The 25867-nt window shown below is 49.2% G+C and overlaps 12 protein-coding genes across 12 annotated transcripts; 7 read left to right on the plus strand and 5 right to left on the minus strand.

Annotated features, from left to right (window-relative positions):
• Positions 1–1099: 1099 nt before the first annotated feature.
• TERG_07520 (uncharacterized protein) lies at positions 1100–3972 on the plus strand (the record flags this gene model as incomplete). Its single annotated transcript, XM_003231853.1, has 4 exons — positions 1100–1135; positions 1237–1377; positions 1453–1472; positions 1533–3972. The coding sequence occupies 4 exons, from the start codon at positions 1100–1102 to the stop codon at positions 3970–3972; spliced, it is 2637 nt and encodes an 878-aa protein (XP_003231901.1).
• Positions 3973–5014: 1042 nt separating this feature from the next.
• On the minus strand, positions 5015–5528 carry TERG_07521 (uncharacterized protein; the record flags this gene model as incomplete). The annotated part of the gene is made up of 3 exons (XM_047748789.1): positions 5015–5070; positions 5126–5236; positions 5333–5528. 3 exons carry the CDS (start codon positions 5526–5528, stop codon positions 5015–5017), a joined length of 363 nt encoding a protein of 120 aa, XP_047604778.1.
• Positions 5529–6485: 957 nt separating this feature from the next.
• On the plus strand, positions 6486–7676 carry TERG_07522 (dolichyl-P-Man:Man(7)GlcNAc(2)-PP-dolichol alpha-1,6-mannosyltransferase; the record flags this gene model as incomplete). Its single annotated transcript, XM_003231855.2, has 1 exon — positions 6486–7676. One exon carries the CDS (start codon positions 6486–6488, stop codon positions 7674–7676), a length of 1191 nt encoding a protein of 396 aa, XP_003231903.2.
• A 178-nt stretch (positions 7677–7854) lies between these two features.
• Positions 7855–9401, minus strand: TERG_07523 (uncharacterized protein; the record flags this gene model as incomplete). Its single annotated transcript, XM_003231856.1, has 3 exons — positions 7855–9177; positions 9242–9298; positions 9363–9401. The coding sequence occupies 3 exons, from the start codon at positions 9399–9401 to the stop codon at positions 7855–7857; spliced, it is 1419 nt and encodes a 472-aa protein (XP_003231904.1).
• Positions 9402–10435: 1034 nt separating this feature from the next.
• On the plus strand, positions 10436–11343 carry TERG_07524 (uncharacterized protein; the record flags this gene model as incomplete). The annotated part of the gene is made up of 4 exons (XM_003231857.1): positions 10436–10489; positions 10636–10677; positions 10737–11171; positions 11224–11343. The coding sequence occupies 4 exons, from the start codon at positions 10436–10438 to the stop codon at positions 11341–11343; spliced, it is 651 nt and encodes a 216-aa protein (XP_003231905.1).
• A 532-nt stretch (positions 11344–11875) lies between these two features.
• TERG_07525 (methionine aminopeptidase, type II) lies at positions 11876–13499 on the plus strand (the record flags this gene model as incomplete). Its single annotated transcript, XM_003231858.1, has 5 exons — positions 11876–11918; positions 11974–12141; positions 12198–12814; positions 12877–13389; positions 13443–13499. The coding sequence occupies 5 exons, from the start codon at positions 11876–11878 to the stop codon at positions 13497–13499; spliced, it is 1398 nt and encodes a 465-aa protein (XP_003231906.1).
• A 412-nt stretch (positions 13500–13911) lies between these two features.
• TERG_07526 (methylmalonate-semialdehyde dehydrogenase (acylating)) lies at positions 13912–15835 on the minus strand (the record flags this gene model as incomplete). Its single annotated transcript, XM_003231859.1, has 3 exons — positions 13912–14104; positions 14171–15032; positions 15106–15835. 3 exons carry the CDS (start codon positions 15833–15835, stop codon positions 13912–13914), a joined length of 1785 nt encoding a protein of 594 aa, XP_003231907.1.
• Positions 15836–16600: 765 nt separating this feature from the next.
• Positions 16601–18528, minus strand: TERG_07527 (uncharacterized protein; the record flags this gene model as incomplete). The annotated part of the gene is made up of 5 exons (XM_003231860.1): positions 16601–17092; positions 17153–17806; positions 17864–17994; positions 18051–18333; positions 18397–18528. The coding sequence occupies 5 exons, from the start codon at positions 18526–18528 to the stop codon at positions 16601–16603; spliced, it is 1692 nt and encodes a 563-aa protein (XP_003231908.1).
• Positions 18529–19093: 565 nt separating this feature from the next.
• Positions 19094–19965, plus strand: TERG_07528 (methylthioribulose-1-phosphate dehydratase; the record flags this gene model as incomplete). The annotated part of the gene is made up of 3 exons (XM_003231861.1): positions 19094–19243; positions 19306–19781; positions 19842–19965. 3 exons carry the CDS (start codon positions 19094–19096, stop codon positions 19963–19965), a joined length of 750 nt encoding a protein of 249 aa, XP_003231909.1.
• A 344-nt stretch (positions 19966–20309) lies between these two features.
• Positions 20310–22377, plus strand: TERG_07529 (uncharacterized protein; the record flags this gene model as incomplete). The annotated part of the gene is made up of 6 exons (XM_003231862.1): positions 20310–20343; positions 20414–20455; positions 20526–21049; positions 21115–21495; positions 21553–22155; positions 22219–22377. 6 exons carry the CDS (start codon positions 20310–20312, stop codon positions 22375–22377), a joined length of 1743 nt encoding a protein of 580 aa, XP_003231910.1.
• Positions 22378–22912: 535 nt separating this feature from the next.
• TERG_07530 (mitochondrial 54S ribosomal protein YmL36) lies at positions 22913–23446 on the minus strand (the record flags this gene model as incomplete). Its single annotated transcript, XM_003231863.1, has 1 exon — positions 22913–23446. One exon carries the CDS (start codon positions 23444–23446, stop codon positions 22913–22915), a length of 534 nt encoding a protein of 177 aa, XP_003231911.1.
• A 343-nt stretch (positions 23447–23789) lies between these two features.
• TERG_07531 (uncharacterized protein) lies at positions 23790–24770 on the plus strand (the record flags this gene model as incomplete). The annotated part of the gene is made up of 1 exon (XM_003231864.1): positions 23790–24770. One exon carries the CDS (start codon positions 23790–23792, stop codon positions 24768–24770), a length of 981 nt encoding a protein of 326 aa, XP_003231912.1.
• Positions 24771–25867: the final 1097 nt, after the last annotated feature.

A 25867-nucleotide genomic window follows, 5' to 3' on the forward strand; every position in this document is an offset into this window, starting at 1 on the left:
CGTCCCCCCTTAATGCCTAGATATCCATTTTTAGCCCCGGATACCCGGCGGAGAAACGGATTATCCGGGGGAAGGATTCCAGTATAGCCTGGGGTGTTTCGCCTTGGGTCGCCTTGGAAAAAAAAACAACAAGGGCCCCCCCATACCAGAAAACCCGCAAGCCAGGCGGAGGTAAAGCCGCCCCAAGAAAGAGACTTTCCCCTGCCCTTGGGAAGCCCGCAGGCCAGGCAAGCCGGGGGGGGGGGGGGGGGGGCAGCGTCGTTGGCTGTCTGGCTGTCTCTCTGGCTGTCTCTTTGGCCGTCCTGGATGGCTGGTGGTCTCGCATAGTTGCCATGCAGAGGTACCTGCGCCCGCACCAAACGCCCGCCCAGCCGCAAAGTACCGCGCCATAGTCAGCATGCTGCCTTTCTCGCTGCGACTTTGCACTGCGACTCTCGTCTTTTTCTTCTCTTCTTTACTCTGCTTCTTCTTCTCTGCTTCTTCTTCTCTGCTTCTTCTTCTCTTCTTCTACTTCTCTTCTTCTTCTACCGTCTTGCTTCTCTGCCGTCGCCGTCCCTTGGCAGCCTTCCGCTCTCCAAGGCCCTAGGCCAACTAAAACTACTTAACCAGACGCCCTTCTCGTCTCTTCCTCTCCCTGCGTGAAACACCTTCGCCCTCGACCGTCCGCCAGCTGCAGGGCTTCCTTCTTCTGCTTCTTCTTCCTCGCTTGAGCCTCGCTGGCCCTCTCGCTGTCCCGGTCGGCCCTTTTACCCCGACTGTACCCACGGCAAGATCCGCTCTTGGTCGCCTTTCTTAGTTCCCCTACCTGCAGCCCTGCGTCGACAAAAGAGACCCTCGCCGAAATACGATCGTCGCCGTTGCTACAAAGACGCTTCCCTCTTCCTCTTCCCTCCTCTGCTCCTTCGCCCTTGTTCCTATCCAGATGGTCCAGCGCGCCTCCGTACCGCCTGTCTGTTGACTCGATCGTCGCATATACGCACACATATATAGTGCTATATATATTTATATATTTCGTTCCTGTGCTGCTCTGCGCCGGCCCTTCTCTGGCTCGGCTGCGTGAGAGCCGGTGACAGCCAGACCCTCGAGCTCGCGGTTCACCATGAGCTCGTTCTTTGGCAAGTTCAGAGGCAATGGAGTACGTCAGGAGCTCTTGTTGGACACCGCAGCTTGCATGAAAAGTGACATCATTTTTTGCTGATTATCGACTCTCTCTCTTCTCTTTTTGCTTTTATCCAGGCCAACAGCACCTCCGCCAACGGTACCGCAACCTCGAAGAAGGACTCGGCTCCCTTGCCCAAGACGCCGCTCCAGAAACTCCTCTCGGACGCCGGACCGCTCAAAAGCGATGGCAGTGACAAGTTCTTTGGCATGGAGAATGTAAGTCCTTTTTTTTTATATCTCCTTGCTATTTTTTATTATATTAGGGGGAAGTTGTACTGATATATCTTCTAGGCCCCATTCGCCAACACATGGTTAGTCAGGGACCTCTTGTCTTGGATGTGATGTCGTCCTAACAGGTTTACCACTCGCAGCTACTGCAATTCTATCCTCCAATGTCTATATTACTCCGCCCCCTTTAGAGAGTCCGTCATAAACTACCCCCAGCGCTCCCCGCCAGAGTCTCTCAAACACGCACTCTCGACCAACTTCAAGTACCCGGACCCAGACATCTCGCTTGAAGAAGCACTGCTCCAGACCAAGCTCAAGCAGCAGCAGCAGCTCGCCACCAGCAATGGAGTCAGGCCAACACTCACCCCACAGAACCAGATTCCAAAGCCAGAGGACAAGGACTCGCCAGAGTACAAGAAGAAAGTCGCCATGCATACGCTGCCCGTCCTCGAGACAACTGACAATTCTCAAAACTACGGCATGCAGGAGTCCCTCTTTACCTCGTTAAAGGACATATTCGAGTCCATAGCGGCCAGTGAAGAACGTGTTGGCGTCGTCAGACCCCAGCACTTCCTCGACGTTCTACGGCGGGAAAACGAGATGTTCAGAACAGCCATGCACCAGGACGCCCACGAGTTTCTGAACCTGCTGCTCAACGAAGTGGTCAACAATGTCGAGGCCGAGGCAAATCGGACGTCCATGCTCGAAGCAGATGCCGACTCGGAGTCAAGTACCGCAACATCAACCTCCCTCGCGACTACTCTGGCTACCTCTGTCGGTGGCAGCGCAAAGACCCCTTACAGCACTCGCTGGGTCCACGAGCTGTTCGAGGGGAAACTCACTTCCGAAACAGAGTGTCTTACCTGCGAAAAGAAATCCCAGCGTGATGAGGCATTCCTCGATCTCTCCGTCGACCTGGAACAGCATTCCTCCGTAACCTCATGTCTGCGGAAATTCTCGCAAGAGGAGATGCTCTGCGAACGCAACAAGTTCCACTGTGATAACTGCGGTGGCCTGCAGGAAGCTGAAAAGAGAATGAAGATAAAGCGTCTGCCCAGGATATTGGCCCTGCATCTGAAACGCTTCAAGTACACCGAAGACCAGCAAAGGTTACAGAAGCTGTTCCATCGTGTCGTCTATCCTTACTACCTACGACTCTTCAATACCACCGATGATGCCGAGGACCCGGACCGCTTGTACGAGCTCTATGCCGTTGTCGTGCATATTGGCGGTGGGCCCTACCATGGCCATTATGTAGCTATCATAAAAACCGAAGACAGAGGCTGGCTGCTGTTCGACGACGAGATGGTCGAACCCGTGGACAAAAGCTACGTGCGCAATTTCTTCGGTGACAAGCCCGGTCAGGCTTGTGCATATGTCTTGTTCTACCAGGAAACTACCTTCGAGGCCATGCAGCGCGAGCTGCAGAGTGACGAGCGCATGTCTGCCGCTTCAAAGTCGCAGGATGCGGATCTGGCACCCATGGCGGCCCTGGACTTGAAAACAACCGGAAACCTGCCAATCCCAACACCGCCACAGGATATCAGTCGGGTTCGCAGTGCCATACCCCAGCTCCCTACAACAACAGACAGCTCAACTGCAGGCTCATACAACCCCATCAAACTGATACCCAGCGCACCGCAGTTGTCGAATATAGGCGATGCCCCGCCAACCGCCCTCCCTACAACGGCAGCCAATTCACAACCAGCCACTGCACCTACGCCATCGTCTAACAAACTGCCCATCTCTCTGCCTCGTATTCCCCTGATGTCTCGAACTCCTGACCGAGCCGCTGAAATTCAGTCCAAAAAGGAACGAGCTCGCGAAGAAAAGGACCGCAAGGCCCAGGAGAAAGAAACCCAGAAGCAGAAACGCAAGGAACAGGAGAAAGCCGACGCCCGTCTGAGGGAAATAGCGAAGAGGGAAGAACAGCAGATCAAATCTGCCCTGGACGCAAGTAAACTCACGGCCAAAGAGGAGAAAAAGAGACTGTCCTCTGAGAAGAAACGCTTGTCCTCTGAGGGTGCATCTGACGGCGCCACTGGTAACGGCAGCACCAATGCTAACGGGAATGGAAACACCAATGGAATTGCAAATGGCTTCACGAACGGCATCAACGGAATCGCAGGCGGACTGGGCAGACTCAAACTCGGCAGCCGAACACTCAGCTACAGCAGAAAACACAAAGACAACAGCACCGCCAACAACAACAATAAGGACAAAGTGCCAGACCTACCTACTGCTTCTGCTTCTGCCATGAACGGCAACCCTACTGCTTCAGACGTCACTATCATGCCCAAAAACTTCCAACGACGGGAACTCGATACCTCATCCAGCACAACCACTGATGCAGGCAACCAACCTCCCGCTTCAGGCTCTGCCTCCGGGTCTAGAACAGGCGAACAACCCCATCTAGCCGCCAGAGTACTCGCACAGGCTGAGCAGGAGGATTTTTCCTCGCAGCAGCAACAGTCGCAGATCACTTCGCTGCCTCAACCACCCCCTACTCCATCTCCGCCGAAACAACCCACCACCCGACGAAGCAGATTCAGCCTCCGCAAAAAGTCTTTCAGTGTGCTATAACTTGACACTTCACACCTACCTACTGCCCTTCTTTACCCGTCTGCCTCTCGCTTGGATCGTCAATCATCTCGCATCTGTACCACTTATCTGAGTTTGCCATATACTACATACCCACATACATACACCGGTTGGTTGGCTGGCTTTCATCGGCGTCTCATCTTTTCTTCAATTTTTCTTCATATTCCCTATCTTTTCTACCCATTTACGCGGAGTCGCTGGTTATCACATCACCTCTTTTTTTTCCTTCTAGCCGACCATCTTTCTCTTCCCTGCATATATTTGCCGTGATTCATCCATACCTCTCCGCCCCCCTTTGGATTGTATATAGAGCCTTACACTTCCCTCGCTTTTAACGTGCCATGTATTCCGTCCATCATTCCCTTCTACCCCACGATCTACAGCCTGATACCAAACCAAAGACGATTTAAATGCCAATTCCCATTCTTTACACCGTCCAGAAAAGACAGGTGTCCTTCTTCCGTTCAATTTTCACTTGTTGACATCAGATCATTCGTTTGCACTATCTTTCTCTTTTCCTGTGCATTTACATATATAGTATGGCATGCCAGATTTGACTGATGGAAAAACAAGGACTGAACTAATTACATGCAAGAGACAAGTGTGTGTTGATGTTGATGTTGATGTTCAATATAGCCCGGTACATGGCTAACTATGCATCGCTAATGAAATGTTAAATGTTAATATGATTGATTGATTGGATTCACTGGTCTTGGGGGAGGTTTATTCTCCAATTTATCTTTCTCTTGGTTCACTTTGCTTCCCATCCCTCGTTAAGTCACTACCATTGCCCCCGTATCATTTGATATTTGATTGAGAGACGGCCCCGGACCAATTCGGAGCCACCACCGCTGACCTCTTTCGGCGGAGGTTGGGACGCTGCTCCGATGCCCTTCCAGCAGCCATGACGGTGCGCAATGTCTGGAAGTGGATGCGGTGCCAGGCGGGAAAGAAGGCAAGTATCATATATAAAACGCCAAACATCGATTCAATTCACAAATCATTATAACTTTATAAGCAAGAATCACCCCAGAACCAATTCATAGAATATAACCAGCATATTTATAGCGATTAACGGGACTATAACGCGAATAGTTAGAACAAATCCCCCACGAAGGAATGTATGTAGACGTACTCCTCATGACTGTCCGAACACTAGCGATTAAATCGGCGGATTTCGCTTTTATGCTGGTGTTATCGTGTGTTGCTCCGAACCCTGCATCGTACTGTGTTCGGCTCCAGCCGACTTTTATCAAGTAGTTAGCATCGTCATTTCTGCAGGATAAGAGAGGGAAGCCAAGGGAGTATGGGTATGCGATGGCTGTTGGTGGGGGTCGTTTACTTCGTGCTAGGAAGCGATCCTCGGATAGAATGGCGATGGCGTTTATTATAAGTATTACCACTATGGATAAGGCAGATAGCTTGTAAGTCTCCTGGTTTCCTGCAGATTCCTTGAGGGGGTGTGTTGCATTGGTATAGATGCGTCCCTGACAAGAGGGCATACCTTGAAATAGTTTCCCGAGGCCAAAGAAGAACATTTTCAAGATTGATTACTAGAAATCACTTCACGTCCCAAGTGCTGGTTAGGGAGAGTAGAAAGCGCAGCCCAAAGAGTCGACTTCGTTGCGGCCTTGCAAGTTAATAAGTGATTGATTGATAACCTTCAACGACGTGTTGGAAGCTGGAGCTTTCACGTGACTTGCTCCTGCAAAACTCCAATGCAACTACATGCTGATCCCAATGTCAACATACCAGTCAAGCTTACAATTCTCCTGATACCCATGATATGTTTGATGTGAATTAGTTGGTGTTTAAAAATTGTCTATTCTTCTAGTGCCAGATGATATGCAGAATCTGATATTCGTGTTTACGCTGGCAGTCAGCTGCATCATTGGCACTGCTTACCTTTGGTTGTCCCCTTTTACCAAGGTTGAGGAGTCCTTTAATATCCAGGCAGCCCATGACATATTAAAGTACGGAGTGCCCTCAGTGGGTAACCCGTTGCCTGTCCTCAACCAATATGATCATGTTAGCTTTCCTGGATCCGTCCCAAGGACATTCGTGGGCGCTGTCCTTCTAGCTGGCGTTGCTCAGCCGGTGATACGTATCACCGGTGGTGACCCCCAAGCCATAGGTTAGTTTTAGTACCCTTGCATCTACATACATATTATGCTAACATACCTATTAGTACGCGGTGTTCTGTGGCTCATTAATTTCCTCGCTTTAGGAGGGTTTGCTCGTGCCCTTAGCAGGTCATTTGGACTGACTACTGGAATATGGTACCTCCTGTTCCAAAATAGTCAGTTCCATATTATGTACTATGCTTCGAGGACCCTTCCGAATATGTTTGCGTTACCTATCAGTATGCATACCCCTTGTACCGTTCTCATCTTACATAGCGTTTTTTTCTTTGTCTATCTATTTACCAATGACCAATAGCTACCTTTGCCTATACCCTTCTCGTGACATGTCTACACGCATCATCTAGCGAACGTATGAGCAGGAAATATCGACTATCGCTCTACCTGCTCACCATTGCAGGAGTGATTTTCCGGTCTGAAATCGCAGTCTTACTAGGCACAACAACGATATACCTCTGGGCTCAGGGGAGGATAGGGTTACGTCGAGAAATAATTCCAGCAGGCATTGGCGGTGTTTTGATTGGTCTAACCATCACCATACTGATTGATTCTTTCTTTTGGCAGAAGTTTCCCCTCTGGCCTGAATTGGCTGGTTTTGCATACAATGTTCTTCAGGGGAAGGCTTCAAACTGGGGTACAGACCCGTGGTACCAATACTTGACCAATGCCCTGCCTCGTCTTCTTTTAAACCCGTTGGTATACATTGTGTGTATCCCTATTGCTTGTCTGATCCATCCGCTCCGTCAAGCTGCCCAGTCACTCTTCATTCCGCTCATCAGCTTTATTGCGGTAATGAGCCTTCAGCCGCATAAGGAATGGCGGTTTATAATCTACACAATACCGCCGTTTACCGGCATTGCTTCACTTGGAGCATCATACGTCTGGACTCGTCGAGCGAAATCCATTATTTACTGCCTCCTTTCCCTCTCCCTTGTCCTTTCAACCTTGGCCTCGTTCGCGATCTCATTCCTCATCCTTCTGCCCATTTCCATGGCCAACTACCCAGGCGGAGCGGCCATGAAGCAAGTGCATGCTCTCGCCCATAACACTCAACCAGTCATTACAGCCCACATGGACACATTAACGTGCCAAACTGGAGCAACTCATTTCTTGGAAATGCCAATTCCCAGGTCCCCAATGATCCGTCTCCCTGGCTCAAACGATGGTAGCTTTCCCGAACTCAAAGCTGGAGAGTCTAGATGGATATATGACAAGACAGAAAGCGAACTTGAAAAGAGAAACTCTGAATTCTGGGGTCGAATTGACTATGCACTTGTTGAAGACGAGGCGGTTCTCCGCGGAATGGGTAATTGGAAGCGTATTGGTAACGCTTATGGATATGATGGGATCCGCATTGTTCGACCGGGTGCTGATGACTGCTACGCTTGTGGTGTCGAGACTATGATCTTGCGGGCATTCTTTGGGGATACAGGAGTTGATTATTGGGAATCGTTCAAGGCGGGTGCAAGAAAACGTATCACACGCGGCTGGTGGGTTGAAGCTCGGTTGGCCCCAAAGATCAGGATCATGAAACATATCAGATGAATGTTCTAAACACCATTCTGAAGAATATTCTTCATATCTATCTGTACTACCGGGTGTATCACTTCATGGAGATATCATTATTAAAGGGTGACGGATTATTGTATTATATAGGTCAAGTGAGAGCAATAACTTAGGGGTATGTTAGGAAAATTCGAACTCGACACACAGGGAATCATGACTATTGGTTCAAGGCGTCTAGCCTTTTCTCTAAATCCTTAACCCAAGGGCCCATGACTTCCATGTTCCCTTTCATTGTCTCTTCACTTTCCTTGACCTTCTCCTCCATAGCCTTGAGTCCCTCTCTCCATTGATCTATTTCTTTCTTCATATCAGCTTGACGTTGTTCTAACGCATCAAGGTCCTGGCTAGCCGTTGCAGCTCCGGCATGGATAGCACGTAAAGAACGTAATCGTTCTAATACAGTAGGAAGTAAGGGGTGTAAAGAGGTAATGGTGGGCAGGGTTGTATATAAAGCGTGTATCTTGGCAGTTTGTTCAGATGCAGCAGCGTCCGATTCTACTGCTGCGGAGGTAGAGAGTGTAGGATCCATGAAAGGCTGTGGTTCGTCAGATGTAGCAGCAGCAATACGGGCAGAAAAGGCTGCACGAGCTGCATCGGTTGCTCTCTGTCGGGCAGTGGTAAGTGCTTCAGCGTCAGCAGTGAGTTTGCGGATCTTGCTGCTCAATGCTTCAATATGTGGAGTTGTCGTTACCGACAAGGGGCCGGATGGTCGATCGGTATTTGTCGATTGGTTAGCAGTAAGGGTGCTGCTGAGTGTCGAGAGCTGGGAAGAAAGATGATTGAGTGATGGTAGAATAGGCTGGATATCCATGTCTGATGGGTCGTCTGGTGATACTGGTACAGGTGTGTTCTTCAACCCCAGCGCGGCTTCTAGCAGTGCGAGTCGTGCGTCGAAAGATGCCGCTTGGGATAGAATTGAGGCGTTAGGGCTGGGCTGGGAAGTGGAAGACCCATCGGCACCTACAGGCCCCTGGCCCAAAGCACGTTGGCCGTTGTATACGTCTGTAGAGAGTTTATGGGATAACGCGGCCTCTGCCGTGGGACTGGTCCCTTTAGAAGAAGTGTACAGGGTATCCAAAGTCCGGCTAAGCTCCAAGATTCCTTCATCATGGTCGCCATGTGTCTCACCTTCCTCTGCTTTTTCATCGCCATCCCTTTGGGCTTTCCTGCTGGCAAGCTCTTCTTTTAGTTCTTCAGTCTCCCTTCGAAGTCGAGCTAGCTTTCTCTCAAGGGTTTCGTCCTCTTCGTCACTAAGGTCTCCAAGTACCAGCTCTACCCTATTTTGCCGTCCTGGGCCCCTTATCGTTCGGTAGGATTTCTTCTTAGACGCAATGCTGTCTGAGAAGTCCACGTCTTTGGCATCGACCCGAACAGGTTCGAAATGTGAACGAGCTTCATCAACTCGTAATCTACGGCCATCGATCTCTGGGTTTGAAGACTGTTCCGGATCGAAGGGTGACGACGAGCGTACCGTTGTGGCCTAATGTATTCTTCCATCAGCATGTAAATCCCCAGACTCCGCATTAAGGGCGAGTAAATGTTACCGGCAGCGTAGAAGCGTCTGTCAATTCGGGGGTTTCATAGATATCAGGAGCAAGGTCCTTATCACCATGTGTTAGCAAACCGCGGTCACTCCTATGCGGTATTTCTCATAAGGGCACATACCAGATCAGGAAGTCCAGCGTATTTCTTATTAAACGCCATTTTAGTTGTTTCTTAGTCCCCGTCTCGCTTCTTGTCTATGCTGCTGACTCTATACATCCTTCTCTCATCTTCGTCTTCACCTCCAAATCTCTCTCCGCGCGCGGGCGCCATGTTTGTATCACGTGACTACCAACACCTTTAAATCGACTTCCCTCAACGTTCCGGTTTCCAACTTCCAACAGCGAATTCCCGGCTGCACAAGCTCGCTATGCCTGCACTCGCTACGATAGAGAAGGCAATGGTGGCATAATTGAACTAAGAAATGCGGTTTCGATAGGCCAAATGATGACTTACTCCCATCTATTCAATAATGACTTTCTTCACTAACCAATAATAGGGTGGCAGCTACAGTTAGGGCTTGCCCCTTCACAAGCCGTGGGAAAGACCCCCGAAAATCGAGACAACAAACATAAATTCTCGGGCAATTCCAAAAAGGGGTTCAGCAAGCTCCCATGGGCTCTTATTTCCGCGCTAATAATTGCACCTACAAACAGTTCAGGAGGGCAGGGGGGAAGGGGGAATATAAAAACTGCTACTAATGCTGTGGACGGGAAGTTTCCGGGGCACATCAGAACGCTGGGGCTGAGGACGGGGACTACATGTGCTTGCCACAACGGAGTGCTGCTTGTTCCAGCCGACCCCGTTTTACTCATGGAAGGGTGTCAAACGAAGCACAGCGATTTGTGGGTGGTGGCATTCAACTTTCGTTCCTGGATTCAGAAACGATTTGCCGGCATCCTTGGCGGAGTTCTTCCCCACGTTCAATGCCGTCACTTGCACATGATAAATAATGCACAAGTCGGAAGTTTCCTGCTATTCCGAGGTTTACCGTCTCCATCACATTTTACGGAGTAACTAACTAGTTAATTCAAACGACGCTTTTAAAAAGGTATTTCTTTAACAGTCGTGGGGTTCCTCTTCTCATCAGCATATTCTTCTTCTGCTGCTACTCATATCTGGATCGCAAGTCTGCTCTCTCGAAATTTATCTTCGTCCCCTGCACTTATCTTTGCCTATTACATCACATTATCAAAATGGCTGCTCCAAAGGAAGCTACTGTTCACAACCTGACTGGAAGATGGACTATGGTAAGTCGAGGAGCCTCTGCAGAGCCCAAGGTCCTTTGGAAGAACTGGATTTTATAGCCAGCTTAAACAAAAGAGGATACCATATGGGCCTGATACCTCTATTTTGTCGCCTCTAATTTAATATGCGGGGTCTAACAGACGACTAGGATAGTTCGCTCTCCGACAGCACCGACCCAACCCTACAGCTTGTACGTTATAGGTTTCCCCCAAGACATTGCATACGAGGCATTTATTTACAAGTCTATAGCAAGGAATCTCATGGTTCACCCGCAAGGCCATCGGCCTAGCCACTATCACCCTACACATCAAGGAGTACACTGAAGAGGGTACTGTCCACATTGATATTGCGCAGACCCTGACTGGCGGAATCTCTGGCACCACCGAGAAGCGTGAGCTCGGCTGGAACGTCAGGGAGCACACCGATCACATTTTCGGCACCGTCAAGGGCCAGACTCGCTTCGTCAGCTCTAAGAAAGATGGCTCCAAGACTGTTCCTGACCTTGAGATACAGACCAAGGTTGGAAAGGAGGAGGAAGATGCTGGTGTTGCCAAGTTTCTCAACGGAGACGTCCTAGCTGACGGATCTGCGTCTGACGGTTGGGCTGTTGATGAGAGTGAGGGCAGCGAGCCATTCTTGCAGAGCTGGGTTGAGAGTGTTGACAACGGCTGGACTGCCGAACAGGTAAGGCAACTCCTTCAACATATTTAGTTATTCACAGCTAACGTTTTATAAGGTCTGGGGTTTCGAAGTAATCAACGGCGCACGATACTACACTCGCCGTATCGTCGTTGCCAAGAACGGTGTCTGCAGCAAAGTCAGACTTGTCTATGGTTATCTCGGCCAAGAGGAGTAATTTATTGCCGATTATGTGTGTCGAAAGACTTTGCATTTTCAGAGCCCATCTCTGCGCAGTCTGAAGAGTTTTTGCATACCCGTTCATAGACTAGATGCGACTTGGTTATCTACCTGCCCATTTATCCATGATATCACTATCTTTTGCTTTCAGCCCTTGGAATGGTTGGATTCTGAGTATGAATTGTCTACGGATGATTCTCTTTTTGAATAATTAGTTTGGCACGTAATTCATGCCAATACAAGTTTATATCCTCTAAATTTACGCCATACTCAAATAAGTTCCCGGCTTTTGAATGCACTGGTTACAAGTGGGAGAGTATTTCTTTAGTATTATTTCTGGCAATCTCACTTTATACTTGCCAGGCTAGCACAAGGCATGAGAAAGACGGAGAACGCACGGCGAAGGATGCGCCAAGACGGACATGCGACTTCCATTATAACTGTCTCCAACCTCAGCTCAAGTCTCAACTACGGAGTACAACCAAACTAATGACAACGACGTGCTTCATGAGAACAGGTCAGTGTAAATTATGGGATCCAAGTCACCAGAAGGTTATCGCCAGGGGCCAAATGGTAAACCAAAAGAAACCCCTGCTGCTGTGCTTGTCTGTTACTAACGTTGGAGCAGAATCGCCCACTGGTAGTGCGGCTGCTATTATCAACCCTCCCAAACCAGCTGCCGCAAGTGGACTTGTTCAAGGCGTGCTTGACGGAGATGACGATGATGGGGAAGGGGAAAATAATGACTATCAAAAGATCGGAACTGACCTAAAGTCCGGCGGCCAGCCGAACAATGGTAAACCAACTAGGCTGTTGTACCCTTCTAACACACTGCTAATTTTTTTATCATAGACGGCAAGAAGAGAAAAAGAAAAAACAAAAAGAAGAAAAAGAAGAAGGCGTCAAATGGGCAACAGACAACTCCCCCACGAATGCCGCTACCCAGCATCTTTCATGATCAGCGATACCCAGAGGGCGAGATTGTTGAGTATGCCGCTTGCAATGACAATCTTCAACGCACAACTGCGGAAGAACTTCGTCATCAGGCTGCTATCCAAAACATGAATGACGAGTTTCTGACTAACTATCGCCAAGCTGCTGAAGTTCATCGTCAGGTCCGTCAGTATGTACAGTCAATCACGAAGCCTGGGGTTTCAATGAGTGAGCTTGCACATGAGATTGAGACTGGTGTCCGCGCACTTACCGGTCACGAAGGAATTGAGACCGGCGACGCTCTGAAAGCCGGTCTTGCATTCCCGACTGGGCTCTGCCTCAACAATGTTGCAGCTCACTGGACCCCAAACCCGGGAGCCAAAGAGGTTATCCTCCAGCATGATGATGTCTTGAAAATAGACTTTGGAGTTCATATCAATGGAAGAATTGTAGACAGTGCCTTTACCATGGCTTCTAGCCCTGTTTACGATAATCTACTCAAAGCCGTGAAAGCAGCCACAAATACCGGAATCAAGGTATCTTCTATGGGGCCTGTTTATACTCTTCCGTGACAAGTATAGTACTAACCGCTATGTAGGAAGCTGGTGTTGACGCTAGAATTGATCATATTAGTGGAGAAATCCAAGAAGTGATGGAAAGTTATGAAGTTGAAATCAATGGGAAAGTCATTCCTGTGAAGGCCCTTCGTAGCCTTACTGGTCATAACATTCTGCGCTACAAGATTCATGGCGAAAAGCAAGTCCCCTTTGTCAAGTCGAAGACCACCCAATGCATGGAAGAAGGTGACGTTTTTGCTATTGAAACCTTTGGAAGCACTGGAAAGGGCTATACCCGGGATGAAGCCGGGGTATATGGTTACGGGCTCAACGAGCAGGCTAGCACTGCTGGTCTTCATCATGCATCTGCCAAGTCACTGTTGAAGACCATCCGCGAGAATTTCGGAACGCTAGTCTTTTCTAGACGATATCTTGAGCATATGGGGGTGAAGAACTATCATCTTGGTATGAGATCGCTCATTTCAAATGATATCGTAGAGTGCTATGCACCGCTCGTTGATGTGCCAGGCTCATATGTCGCGCAGTTTGAACATGTAAGTGTACTTACCCTTTGCATGGATAGATACGCTAACCCACCGTTGAATAGACCGTTCTACTCAGGCCCAATTGCAAGGAGGTGATATCTCGGGGAGACGACTACTAGGTGAAATACCAATAAACGTAGGACGGGCTGATTTCTTTTTAAATTATTGAAGGTTCTCCTTGTTTCAACAGACAAGCGCTGAACAATTTGGTATCGAATTCAACATTCTTTACAACACAGTTAATCGTGTCAAACAAACGCTCCTTTTATCTCCGAACATAATCAAGGCACAAGCTACTACCCAAAATATAATTTCTGGATCATATCGTAGTAACGTTGCGTATTCCAGCCATGAGGCTGAGAGCCGATTTGGTACGCTGGTCAAGGATGTCTAGACTAGAAATGTGCGACAATCTATGGTGAAAAGAGGAAGTTTATGTTATCCGCGAACATGTAAAAATGGCAGGGCTAGAACCGGGCGTATGTGTCTTTCTTTCTCGTTTTCTTGTCTTTTTATATGAAAGGAAATCAATTAACTGTGGGTGGGCATGACAACGCTTGCCTTGTTGCTGATTGCGTCCTCACTTCTCCACAGGCTGGTGACGGTCTTCTGCTGGGTATAGAACTGGAGGCCAGGCTTGCCGTAGAACGTGTTTGCTCCGCCACCAGCGATACTCTTCTTGTTTCCCGTGAAGCTGAACATTGGGAGTGGGACAGGGATGGGGCTATAGTAGGAACATTAGTTAAATACTTAATGTGATTGGCAATTTTGTGGAATGAGAAACACTTACACGTTGATACCAAGCTGGCCAGCCTCGATCTGGCGCTGGAACTTGGTGGCAGTTGGGCCGGAGCGGGTGAAAACAGCAGCACCGTTGCCGTACTCGTTAGCGTTGATAAGTTCAATAGCCTCATCGAGGGTGTCAACTTCGAGACAGACAAGGACTGGGCCGAAGATCTCCTCCTTGTAGCAGGTCATGTGTGGCTTGACGCCAGTGATAATGGTTGGGCCAACCCAGTTACCGTTGGGGTACTTCTCGGGCTTGTAGCCACGGCCATCAAGGAGGATGGTAGCGCCCTCCTTCTCAGCGGTCGCGATGATATCCTCGATTCTCTTCTTGCTCTCGGGGCTGATTACGGGACCGAGATCAGCTCCCTCCTCGAACCCACCGTCGACCTTGAGGGCACGAGCACGCTCGGCGATCTCAGGAAGCCATTCCTTGGTTTCACCAATCATGACCAGGGTGCTAAGGGCCATGCATCTCTGGCCAGCAGCACCGAAGGCAGCGCCTGCAATGGCGTTCAGGGCATGATTCTTGTTGGCATCAGGAAGGACGGCGCAGTGGTTCTTGGCACCAAGGTTGGCCTGAACACGCTTGCCGTTGGCAGAACCACGGGTGAAGATGTATTCACCAGCGCGGTTGCTTCCAACGAAGCTGATAGCCTTGATCTCAGGAGCATCAAGGATGAAGTCGACAGTCTTGGCAGATCCGTGGATGATGTTGATGACACCCTTGGGGAAACCAGCTTCCCTGGCAAGCTCGGCAAGGATCATAGCGGCACCGGGGTCACGCTCAGATGGCTTCATGACAAGAGTGTTACCAGTCATGGTAGCAATTGGGATACACCAGAGCGGAATCATAGCAGGAAAGTCTATCTGGCGTTAGCAACTATGCTATTGAACAGATCAATAGTGAGAGGCAAGCATATGTATGGGGACACCTACTGAATGGGCAAATGGCGGAGACGACACCCAATGGCTCTCTGTAGCTTCTGGTCTCCATATCCTTGGCAACCTCGAGCACCTCACCGGTTATCTGGGTGGTGATACCGCAGGCGGTCTCGGCTACCTGCAGACCACGGAGAACATCTCCCTTAGCGTCGGCAAAGGTCTTACCCTGCTCAAGGGTGATGCTGGCAGCAAGACGGTCCCAATTGGCACGAATCAAGTTGACAAACTTGAACATGATCTGCTGTTTGGCCATGATGCTGGTGGCCTTCCAAGCCGGGAACGCAGCCTGGGCACTGGCAACGGCAGCTTTCATCTCTTCCTCGGTGCTCTGGGGAACACGAGTAACCAGGTTGTTGGTAGCAGGATCGAACAGGTCAATCCATGTCTCTGCGCGAGAAGCAGTGAATTCGTTGTCGATAAAGTTGGTGGTGTCGATGGGGGAGGCAATGCGTTCGTGGGACTGGGGGAATGAGGTAGCCGTGGATGCTGCGGAGGTGGTTGAGGCGGTTGCAGCGGCAGCAGGCTTGAGCTGCTGAGCCGTGGCATGCAGTCTGCGGATAGCTATAGCCGAGCTATTCCTGGATGAGGCCATCATGGATGTGCTGGTGCTGGTGCTGCCGGTACGGGCTGCTGTGGTGAGGGAGCGGGCAAGGGAGCTGCGGGGAGAAGCAGCAGCCAGGGAGCGCTGGAATGCAGTCAAACGGGTGGCAGCTCTCGAGGCCATGATAGCAGGCTATGTCTCTATCTCTGTCGTCGTTGTCTTGGAGCTAGACCTGAGCAGGGAGAGGGGGAGGCGTTGACTGGGATGAGATGAAGATGCAGCAGTTGGAAGTCGGAGTCGTTAGTTGCAGCCACCAGCAACTTAACCTTTCTGGAGTTGCCGCCGAAGCTAGCAAGTTCCTCGGGTAAGCGGTTTCTGCCGGCTCTATTGGACCAATCAGTGACGCCGCTGCAGGACCGGACGAGTATTATGTAAGCACATATAAAAGAAAAGGAAACGGAAAGCCCATATTTGGTATTTGCTATGGAGCTAATATGATGAAGATATAGAGATAGGTATAGATACTTTACAGAGCATCAACTCGCGGCCTGGTGCGTAGAAGGATTATCTCTCTAGAAGACGCGAAAGAGAAGCCCATCCATCCAGCCCTGCCCCTTCCACATCCTTTGGCATTTTAGCTGCAGCAGAAAAGGGGAACCTGGATGCCCCGACTTGTTCGATAAGAAATACATTCTTTCCCCCTTTTTTCCATATGGCAAATGTAAAGGATGCAAAGACGCCAGCTGCAATAACGGTATAAAAGAGGTAAAGTATAAGAAAGACAAGGAAAGAAGAAAGGAAAAAGGTGTAAGAGGGAATTCGTTCTTTTTCTCTTGTGCATCATGTCACTTGAGTCGCATGGCGGGTGAGCCGGCGGGCATTGCTTGCTGTGTTGAGGTTAGATTTATGCTGATATTAATGGTGATTTTAAATTGTCAGTGACTTCTTCTAGCCTGACTTTGCAGCGCGCTTCTTTGCCTCTCCCTGGCCGCTGTCAGCACCAGAGGCGGTGACGGCCTCGGTGGTCTTCTCCTTCTCGGTCTTCTCGGCCGTCTTTCCGGTGCTCTTTGCCGGTGGGGCAGGGGACGAGAGGCCGAACATGCCGATGATTATAAGAAGGGAAGCGAGAATGGCACCAATGGCACCGCCGACCTCAGGAACAGCCTGGAGGGCGGCGATGGGGTCATCCTGAGCGAGAGAGATGAAGCGGTCAATCTTAGCGCGGACGTAGCCAATCGGGTCTTGGGTGAATGAGATGTCGGTCTCATCGTCGATTTGAGGGCTAAGCTTGGGCTTGCTGGCTTCTTCCTCAGCCTCCTCGATGGGGCGCTTAATGTCGTAGGTTTCGGCCTTGAATTTTTCCGCATCTTCGATAGAGTGACCAATGTAGATGTTGTCGAAGAGGATGTCATTTTGCATGGTCCAGATTTCAAAGCCGATCTACAACATGTTAGTTTTGTGAACAATATTGAGGGAATGGCTAAACAAGGTTTAACTTACAGCGCCCATGGGTTCGAAGTTGGAAGGGGTCTTGTCCTCGAAGTAGTTGGGGTTGGGGATCTTTCTTGGAGCCCAAACTCCCTTGTAGGCAGGGTTATCGATCAGAGGAGCAGACCACTTGCCCTTGTAAGCTGGGTTTCGGATCATTGGGGGCTCCCACTTGCCGCATCCAGAGCCCTCCTCGCACTTGGGGTTGGGGACGGTTGGGGCGACCCAGTCACCGTCTTCTTCATCGTCCCAGTCCTCTGGCTTGACGGCCTCAGGGTCGGGAATGGTGGTTGGCTCGTCATCCAGCCAGTCAGCTGGCTTGGTGGCCTCGGTGTCTACAATCTCGAAGGGAGCGTCCTCATCCCAATCCTCAGGCTTCTTAGCCTCTGGGTCAGGGATCTTCTCTTCGTCAACCCAGTCGGCAGGCTTGGTATCCTTCTCGTCATCAATTTCCTTTGGAGGGTTAACTGGAGGAGCAAAATCCTCGAGGAGGGTGCCGTTCTTGAGGGGTTCTCCGTCAATGCGGATCTGGAAAGTCTGGTCTGGGTTGACGATGAGAGTATACAAGGTCGAGAGCTTGGTAACCTTAACCGCTGGAGGGGCTTTGAGGTGCTTCTCTTCATATTCGCCGGTCTTGGGGTTCTTGTGCTTGAAGATGAAGTGAACCTAGAAATTGAATTAGGTACCATGTTTCAGGAGGTATGGTTCAATGGGAATAAATACCTTGTTGGTAGCTCCACATCGATCGGGACCAAACATAATGACGTACGGGGAGGCATTGGAGAATTCCTCGGAATGAAGCTTTTTGTTCTCTTGTAGGAGCTTCATGTATGCACCTCCACAGCTCAATGAGTCTAGGATATGTCAGTTACAAGCTCAACCAAGGCAGCTTCAGGTGCAAATTACATACTCTGTAGCTTAACCTCGTACTGGACAACAAGGGTCTTGCCCTTGTTGTCAATCTTCTTAGGGAACTTGGCGGAAATAGCATGGTGGGCAGCTGGGTTCTTGACAACAAGGCCCTTATCGCCTTCGATACCCTTGAAGACGGTTGGCTCCTCCACCGACCATTCACCAACATAGGCCCATTCTTCATCGGATTTCGCATCCTCCTTCTTGGCATGGGAGACTGACCATCGGGAATCCCATTTGTCGGTGAATTGTTCAAGGAAGGGGGCTTTGATAGTGGTAGGCTACATATTGAGTTAGAAAGCTTGCAGAGTAACAAAAGTGCGCTTCGAAGACGGAAAACGTACAACAAAGGTAGGCCTCTCAATGGAAGAAGTCTCCTTCTTTTCTGCCACTGGCTCCTCGTCAGCGCCGTGGGCAGAGCCCACAAGCACTATTGACGAGAGCAGCAAGGACGCGAGCTGGGCGTTGAGACGCATTGCGACCGGGTCCTTAGAGCTATGTTCTCAGTAAACAAAATTAGATAACTCCGTCAGCTTGTATTAATAGCGTCAAGAGGACAGAAACAGGCTGGCAACAGCAGCAGGTCAATGAGCAAAGAGAGAGAGTTGGACAAGGAGAAGAAGAAGAGAAGAAAGGACACGAAGGTCGAAACGAGGTTGACCTGGGGAGGTTATATAAAGTCAAACCAGGACGGGTGTGCCGCTTGAAAGGTGGCCTCTTTCACTTTGCCGACAGAGCAGCTTACTGCCACGGCACCTTGGTGTGGTCCATAGCGGTGCGTGGGTGTAGACTAGGTATATAGTGCGTGCGCATAGCGGGCCGTTACCGCGCGGTCGTATATTTATCCGCTCATTACTAATAAATTAGTCATTAATTTCATCCCACCTGTCCCGCTTCAAGGCCGCAGAAGACGAGGAAGACGATGAAGACGACGGAGTAGGAAGATAACGGGACATTGAAGAGGAAAATTATCACTCAATTGGACGCAGAGAAGCTGTTCCTTGGTGGCTACACTTGGGATTCTGAGGATACCCAGCAAAAATGGCCGATATCAAGTCAGAGCAGACCCTTCAGGGGGATAACAATGATCATCTCGTAGAGTCGGACGACCCTCAGCATCCAGCAAACTTGATCCCAGAGATGTGCAAGAACTTCTACAGCCTAGGATGGGTTACTGGTACTGGAGGTGGAGTATGCGGCTCACTAAAGCAGACTGCCCATCAAGCTGTTTTCTAGCTAACCGTGCGTACTAGACCTCCATCCGTCGTGGTGAACACATCTTCATTGCTCCCTCTGGCGTACAAAAGGAGCTTATCAAACCCAATGAGATCTTCGTCCTTTCCTACCCGACTCCCAAATACCCTCCTTCAGCCCGTAAATATATCCGCAAACCTTCTGCTTTGAACCCATCTGCCTGTACACCTCTATTCCTCGCTGCCTTTGATCGCGGCGCCGGCTGCTGCATCCACACTCATTCACAATGGGCTGTGCTAGTCACCTTGCTTGTTGAACGAGAAAAGGGCAAGTCTGGCTGTTTTGAGATTAGCAACATCGAGCAGATCAAGGGAATCCCCAGGGGTAAAGGTAAAGGCATGCTGGGTTTCTTTGACACACTTAAAATTCCGATTATCGAGAATACCGCATTTGAAGAGGACTTGACCGAGAGTTTGGAGAAGGCCATGGAGGAATATCCCGATACCTACGCCGTTCTAGTCCGGAGGCATGGAATGTAAGTGGCATCACCCTATTCCGCGTAAAAATCCAGATCAAACTAAGTCGGATTCCATAGATACGTCTGGGGCGATACTCCTGCCAAGGCAAAGACTCAGTGCGAGAGTCTAGATTATCTCTTCCAACTGGCTGTTCAGATGCATTCTCTCGGCCTGCCGTGGGTCGTTAATGAATCAGCATAGATAGTAAAATAGACAGTTGATGTGAGTTGCTAGACATGAACATAGCCCGATAGTTTATCCAGTACATATTTCTAATGAGCCGATACTTAATACCTTGCAATAAACAGTTGGGCGTTGATAGTTAAAAAAAGGATCGTAATTTATATCCATGTGGTAACAATATTACCCGTAATTTTACCAAACTTACACCACTTTCGTCATGGTTAGGCAAACAGCTTTCTTACTTGAGAGCTTTCCAGCCAGCCGCAGAAACATCTCGGACTCCCTCCTTGCTTGTTATCACAGCCAGACAACTCCCCCCTTCGCCAGTACTAAGAAGCAGTCCTCAGACCAGCCTGCTGGCCATGGATTTGGAGGGCAGCGACTCTCCATGGGGCGGTATATTCGAACTTCCAAAACCCCTACTTGCCAACGTTGCAATGACATGGACTGACAGATTGACTGACAGATGTTCCCTCCCACTCCAAGGTCAACGACGGAAAAGAGCCAGGTACGGCTTTGTTTTATCGCATTCGGACAGATGTTAACCTGAATTGATCTGCGTTGCTGACTATACCTAGCTAAAGAGACCCAGCCAGCCGCTGAGCAGTCGTCGACATCACTCTCAGTTCCTCAGTCACCACCGGCCGCGCGAGGTCCCCGAGCACCACGTAAGGTTAGCGCGCAGGTAGTCAAGCTAGAACCTGCAGGAGATGTTCTTGATCCTCTCGGGCCTTTGGGCGAGACATCCTCGTTCTCAGCTGCGGATGCTCAGACACAGGACCAGCGACCTGCGCCCCCGCGCAAGGAGTCGTTTACATCTCGGAGTGCTCGGCCTACCTCATCAGCATCGCAAACATCTAGCGTAGCAGGCGTGACAACGCTGATGGAATCTGTTGATCTTGATGAAGACGGTCCTTCTGCGCGGGCAAAGGGGCCTCCGCCTGTCCAGCCGGCATCCGCTTTGTCAACCGGAGATAAACGACAAAATCAAAGTATCAGTGTTGAACAGGCTGCGAAGCCATCGTTCTACATTACCGTTGGAGATCCACATAAAGTCGGAGATATCACCAGCAGTCATATAGTCTACCAAGTTAGGACGAAGGTGAGAACCCGTCTCTGTCTCGATTACGCTCATCTATCAAGCAGCTAACTGACAGTCCTATGTAGACAACTTCGAAGGCATATGTACGACCTGAATTTACGGTCACTAGACGGTACCGAGACTTTCTATGGCTGTACAACTCTTTACATTCAAACAACCCTGGAATCGTTGTACCGCCTCCTCCGGAGAAGCAGGCAGTCGGCAGATTCGATACCAACTTCGTCGAGTCTAGACGAGCGGCATTGGAGCGTATGCTCAACAAAATTGCGGCCCATCCTACACTACAACATGATGGGGACCTCAAGATATTCCTGGAGAGCGAGTCATTTACCATGGATGTAAAGAATAAGGAAAACCGCGAACCTGATCTCGGGCAGAGTAAGGGCATGTTCAGCTCTCTTGGAATATCTGTTGGAAGCAGTGGAAAGTTTATAGAACATGACGACGTATGTTTCTCTTCGATCTGTCTTTACCTACTTGTTTTGATACTTACTTTCTACCAGTGGTTCCATGATCGAAAAATCTACCTAGACGCTCTTGAGACTCAGCTAAGAGCTCTATTAAAGGCCGTTGATACCGTCGTAGCCCAGCGTAAAAATCTTGCTGAAGCTGCCAGTGATTTCTCCACCTCTCTTCACTCCCTTGCAAGCGTTGAACTCTCTCCTGCTCTCTCCGGCCCTCTTGATGGCCTTGCCGAAGTTCAACTTCGGATTCGTGAACTCTACGAGCGTCAGGCACAACAGGATGTCCTGACACTTGGTATCACCATGGATGAATACATTCGACTCATTGGAAGTGTTAAGACGGCATTTACCCAACGTCAGAAATCGTACCACACATGGCATGCAGCCGAGTCTGATTTGCAGAAGAAGAAGAACACGCGTGATAAACTGCTTAGGCAGGGCAAGTCACAACAGGACCGGTTGAATCAAGCTCATGCAGAGGTTGCGGATGCGGAGAAGAGAGTTCATCAGTCGAGATTACTGTTCGAAGATTTGGGGAGAGTAATGCGGAATGAGCTGGAAAGGTTTGAAAGGGAAAAGGTTGAAGATTTCAAGTCCGGAGTGGAAACATTTTTGGAGAGCGCCGTTGAAGCTCAGAAGGAGGTTCGTATATTTACCACCATCTACCCTCATTTTGTCAGACATTATGCTAACTTGGTCGTTTAGCTCATTGAACTATGGGAAACATTCCTCCTCCAGCTTGATGCTGATGAAGACCCAGCTCCTGCTCATACTCCTGTCGCTGCTCCCTCTTCTGAAGGCAATGGGCCAAGCCACCAGCCTTCAGAAAGCAACAGTACATCCAGAGACCAAGACGAGGCCTGAAATATACAGGACCACTAGCATATTTTTCTCAAAATCTGAATTAGGGTGCTGATCTTGACATTATACCACTTTCCTATATTTTATAAAAAAAGATGCCTATCTCTACACAGATCCTTTAATATCGTACCATCTTTCCTTTTATGACGAACTCTACCTTGTTTAGACTAGCTCTGGGAATGAATCATGCCTTATGCCACCGCTTGCTTCCTTATTTTCCCTTTTGGCTCGTACAGGAGGAGTTCCTTGCGGATATTTATCGTTGTCTGAGTATCAAGTGATGGGAAGTCGGGTTAAATAGCAGTGAAATTCTATAGTTCAAATTCTCGAGTATCAGTGTACCCTAACAGCAATTGAAGTAACCACGAACCAATTGGCTCAGGAATATCGTATAGTTGTTCCCTCCCAAAGTGTATAACATAATGATATAGTACAATATTGTTCTCGTCCTGCTTTATGCCATGCCAGCAATAGGAGGTAAAATACAAAAAGGCATATAAACATCTCGCCAATCTAACACCGCCTCATCACATCCCATCTACTTCTTCTTTGATCCAGAAGAAGGGTTTTCTTGCCCAAACGAACTAATTAAGTCCAACAAACTATCCTCATCCTCTTCTTCAAACTCAGATTCCACGATCTTCTCCTTCTCGAGTGCCTTAGCCGTCTGTTGAGGCGTAGCCGCAGTTCCAACTTCGGCACCGGCAAGATTCTCGGCGGCAGCTGCATCCTCTGCAGAGATTTTCGTAGTAGAGTCCCACCCTCGTCCATACCTGCTTCTAAAAGCAGCTAATCGACCTGCCTCGTCGTCTTCAAGATTTAGCAGTTTTTCACTGCTGGGGTTCCATAGCAGCGCATTGCGGGTGTCGCGTGTAGATCGGTAGACAGCTTGAGGAGATGTGGTGCGGTGGGTAAATGTGCTTCCATCAGAGAGTGCGATGAGTTGTGTGAATGTATATGGTCTCTTAGGACGGCGGAGAAGGGTTGCGTTTCTGCATTGAGTGCAAATGAATGTGGTTGACGATGAAGCGGCTTTCGAACCCGCTCGGAGAACGGAGGCGTGAAAAGACATGGCTTTGTTCGCTAATAAGGGTCTTTGAGAAGAATTGAGGGACTGAGCCCTGCCAATTGGGCGGGTTAAGGCTTTTTGGTGGTGGTTTTGCGAAATGTGAAGATTGTTGAAGATTCGATCGCGAAGATTGAAGCTGTTCATGATAATTTTGATTACATCAGCAGGTTTTTTTCCCTTGTGTTCGTTGACTAGTTAACCAAAGCTTCGCAAGGTTTTTTTCTCATCAGGAACAAGGAAAACGAGCATTCCAATACCCGGAGAAGCATGAGGGAGGGCAGCTGGACGAGTTAAATGATGCAATCGGATACCGGGAGGCGAATTTCACAGCTAGTCAATTGGGAAGATGCTCCCCTTCTCTCGGCCATGGGGCCAGGGACTCCCAATACTTCAAGCTACCTATAACACCACCGTAAGAGCGAGCGCAATCCCACCATTCCATACCCTCTCTCGCAAATACTACGTGGGCATAGTACGAGCAATTGTGTCGAAACATGTTGAGAGCATCTCCGATACCCTCAGCCCAATCCTGCCACCTAACCTACGAAGTCGAGTCGATCACGCAAAGTCCGAAAGCACCTCCAGAGCAAACGGCTCACGTACACCCAATACCAACAAGAAAAAGCCAATTGAGCTAGAGGATGATGTTTCAACTACAGAAAGTCAAAGGGGACTTGATGCTGAGACGGATATCCAGAATCAAGTCCGGCGGTTGATGAGATTAGTACCTCATCCCGTTGCGATAGTTACTTCGACTGACCCTAATTCTCCGCCCACTTCTGCTTTTAGGGGCATGACGGTGTCGTCATTCAATACAGTAACACTGAGCCCAAAGCCGGTGATATCATTTAACGTCAAATTACCATCAGAGACGCACAACGCCATCCGTTTCTCGTCCCGGTTCCTCGTCCATCTACTCTCTCCTACGGAAGCTATGGCAAGATTGGCTCTAGAGTTTTCGAAAGGATATGAAAACGTAGCTAAAAATAAGGATGAGCAGCAAGCTTCCTTTTTTCGATTCACTGCTCCCGGTGATGTTGAAGCATCACCTTCTTTCCAGAGCGGTGAGCCGCCACGTTTGGTGATAAATGGAGCGAAAGCAGGAGAAGATTCTCATTTCCCATTTATATTCGAGTGCCAGTGCCTACCACAGACTACGCGAATTGGAGACCATGTGATCATATTCGGAACGGTTGTGAATGTCTTTTCAGATCAGTCTGTGAATTTAAACACTGCCCATTCAGCGAGAGAACTGTGTCTTTCATATGCTGACACCAGATTCTGGGAGATGGGTGATGTCATCCTACCTAGCTCCCTGTCTAAGTAAGGAAGGGATTCGAAGTATCTTTCCTGTATATTAGCGTTCATATTATTACTTCTTTGGTGGTCTGGGTTGGCGTTCAGAGCACGCATTGGGTTTGTTATATGGAATAAAGGTCCCCCCTAGTGCATTCTTACCATGTGGATATTTTTCAAACCTTTTTAACGTACCTCTCCTGACGGCAACTACTCGTGAAAAGCGAGAAAATAAGAAAGGAGAACCAGTAACGTCAGGGGGTGTTCAGTACTCAGCTTGATACTGGCATCATCCCTGAAAAACCAGCTGTTGGGAGCGAGAGCGACAACTTAGATAGTGTCTGCTAATTAAACCGGTGCTACCTCTCCTTCGGCTTGCCACCTGCTCATTACGCTTTAAGGCGGGATAATATTGACGGCTTCTCTGAATAAAGTGCCGAGCATAGCTTCATTTAAAGAGAATTGCCGCCCCAGGTCAATCTCAATAATCAACCAACCATCAAATTCAACACGAAGGAAACTAAAAGGTGCAGAAGCCAAAAGCGGCAGTTAGTATCTTGCATGGATTGCGACCAAGTTTCTCCGTAACTGGTGGGTTCGCAAAGGATGAGCGGAGGGATGGAGCCCAACCCCGGGATAACACCAGGTCAATGCATGCAGTGCTACATCGATACGTAAGGGTGTCTGTCTATCGGTTTGCCTTCCCAACAACACTGCTAGTACGTCAGCAGCTGATTACCAGAAGACGAAAAGCAGACCTGTATGTGAGCAGGAGAAATAATGTGAGCAGTCCCGAACTCTGCATCTGAGAGGTGGTATAATTTGTGGAGAGAGCACATGCAGGAGAAAGATATACACTTCATCTCGAATCGGTGACCGTTACTTCAGGATGCATGAGTGAAAGTGGCGTGTATGCTGTCATCCTGTACGGCGTATGTGCTGTCTTTTTGCTGGCTCCGATGACTCCCGGCTCTCGGCAGTCGATTCTCTAACTACTCCTTCTGGTGTCACTCTGCGTGACTTCTTGAAATTTCGACTGTCACTTTTCTCTTCCCTGTCGCTCGAAGTATCTGCAGCTGAGATAAGCAGATCGATGCTTCCACGTGACGCCGATCTGCCCGGGCCAAG

The sequence above is a fragment of the Trichophyton rubrum genome (genome assembly GCF_000151425.1).
Source record: "Trichophyton rubrum CBS 118892 genomic scaffold supercont2.10, whole genome shotgun sequence".
In the NCBI taxonomy this organism is placed as follows: Eukaryota; Fungi; Ascomycota; class Eurotiomycetes; order Onygenales; family Arthrodermataceae; genus Trichophyton; species Trichophyton rubrum.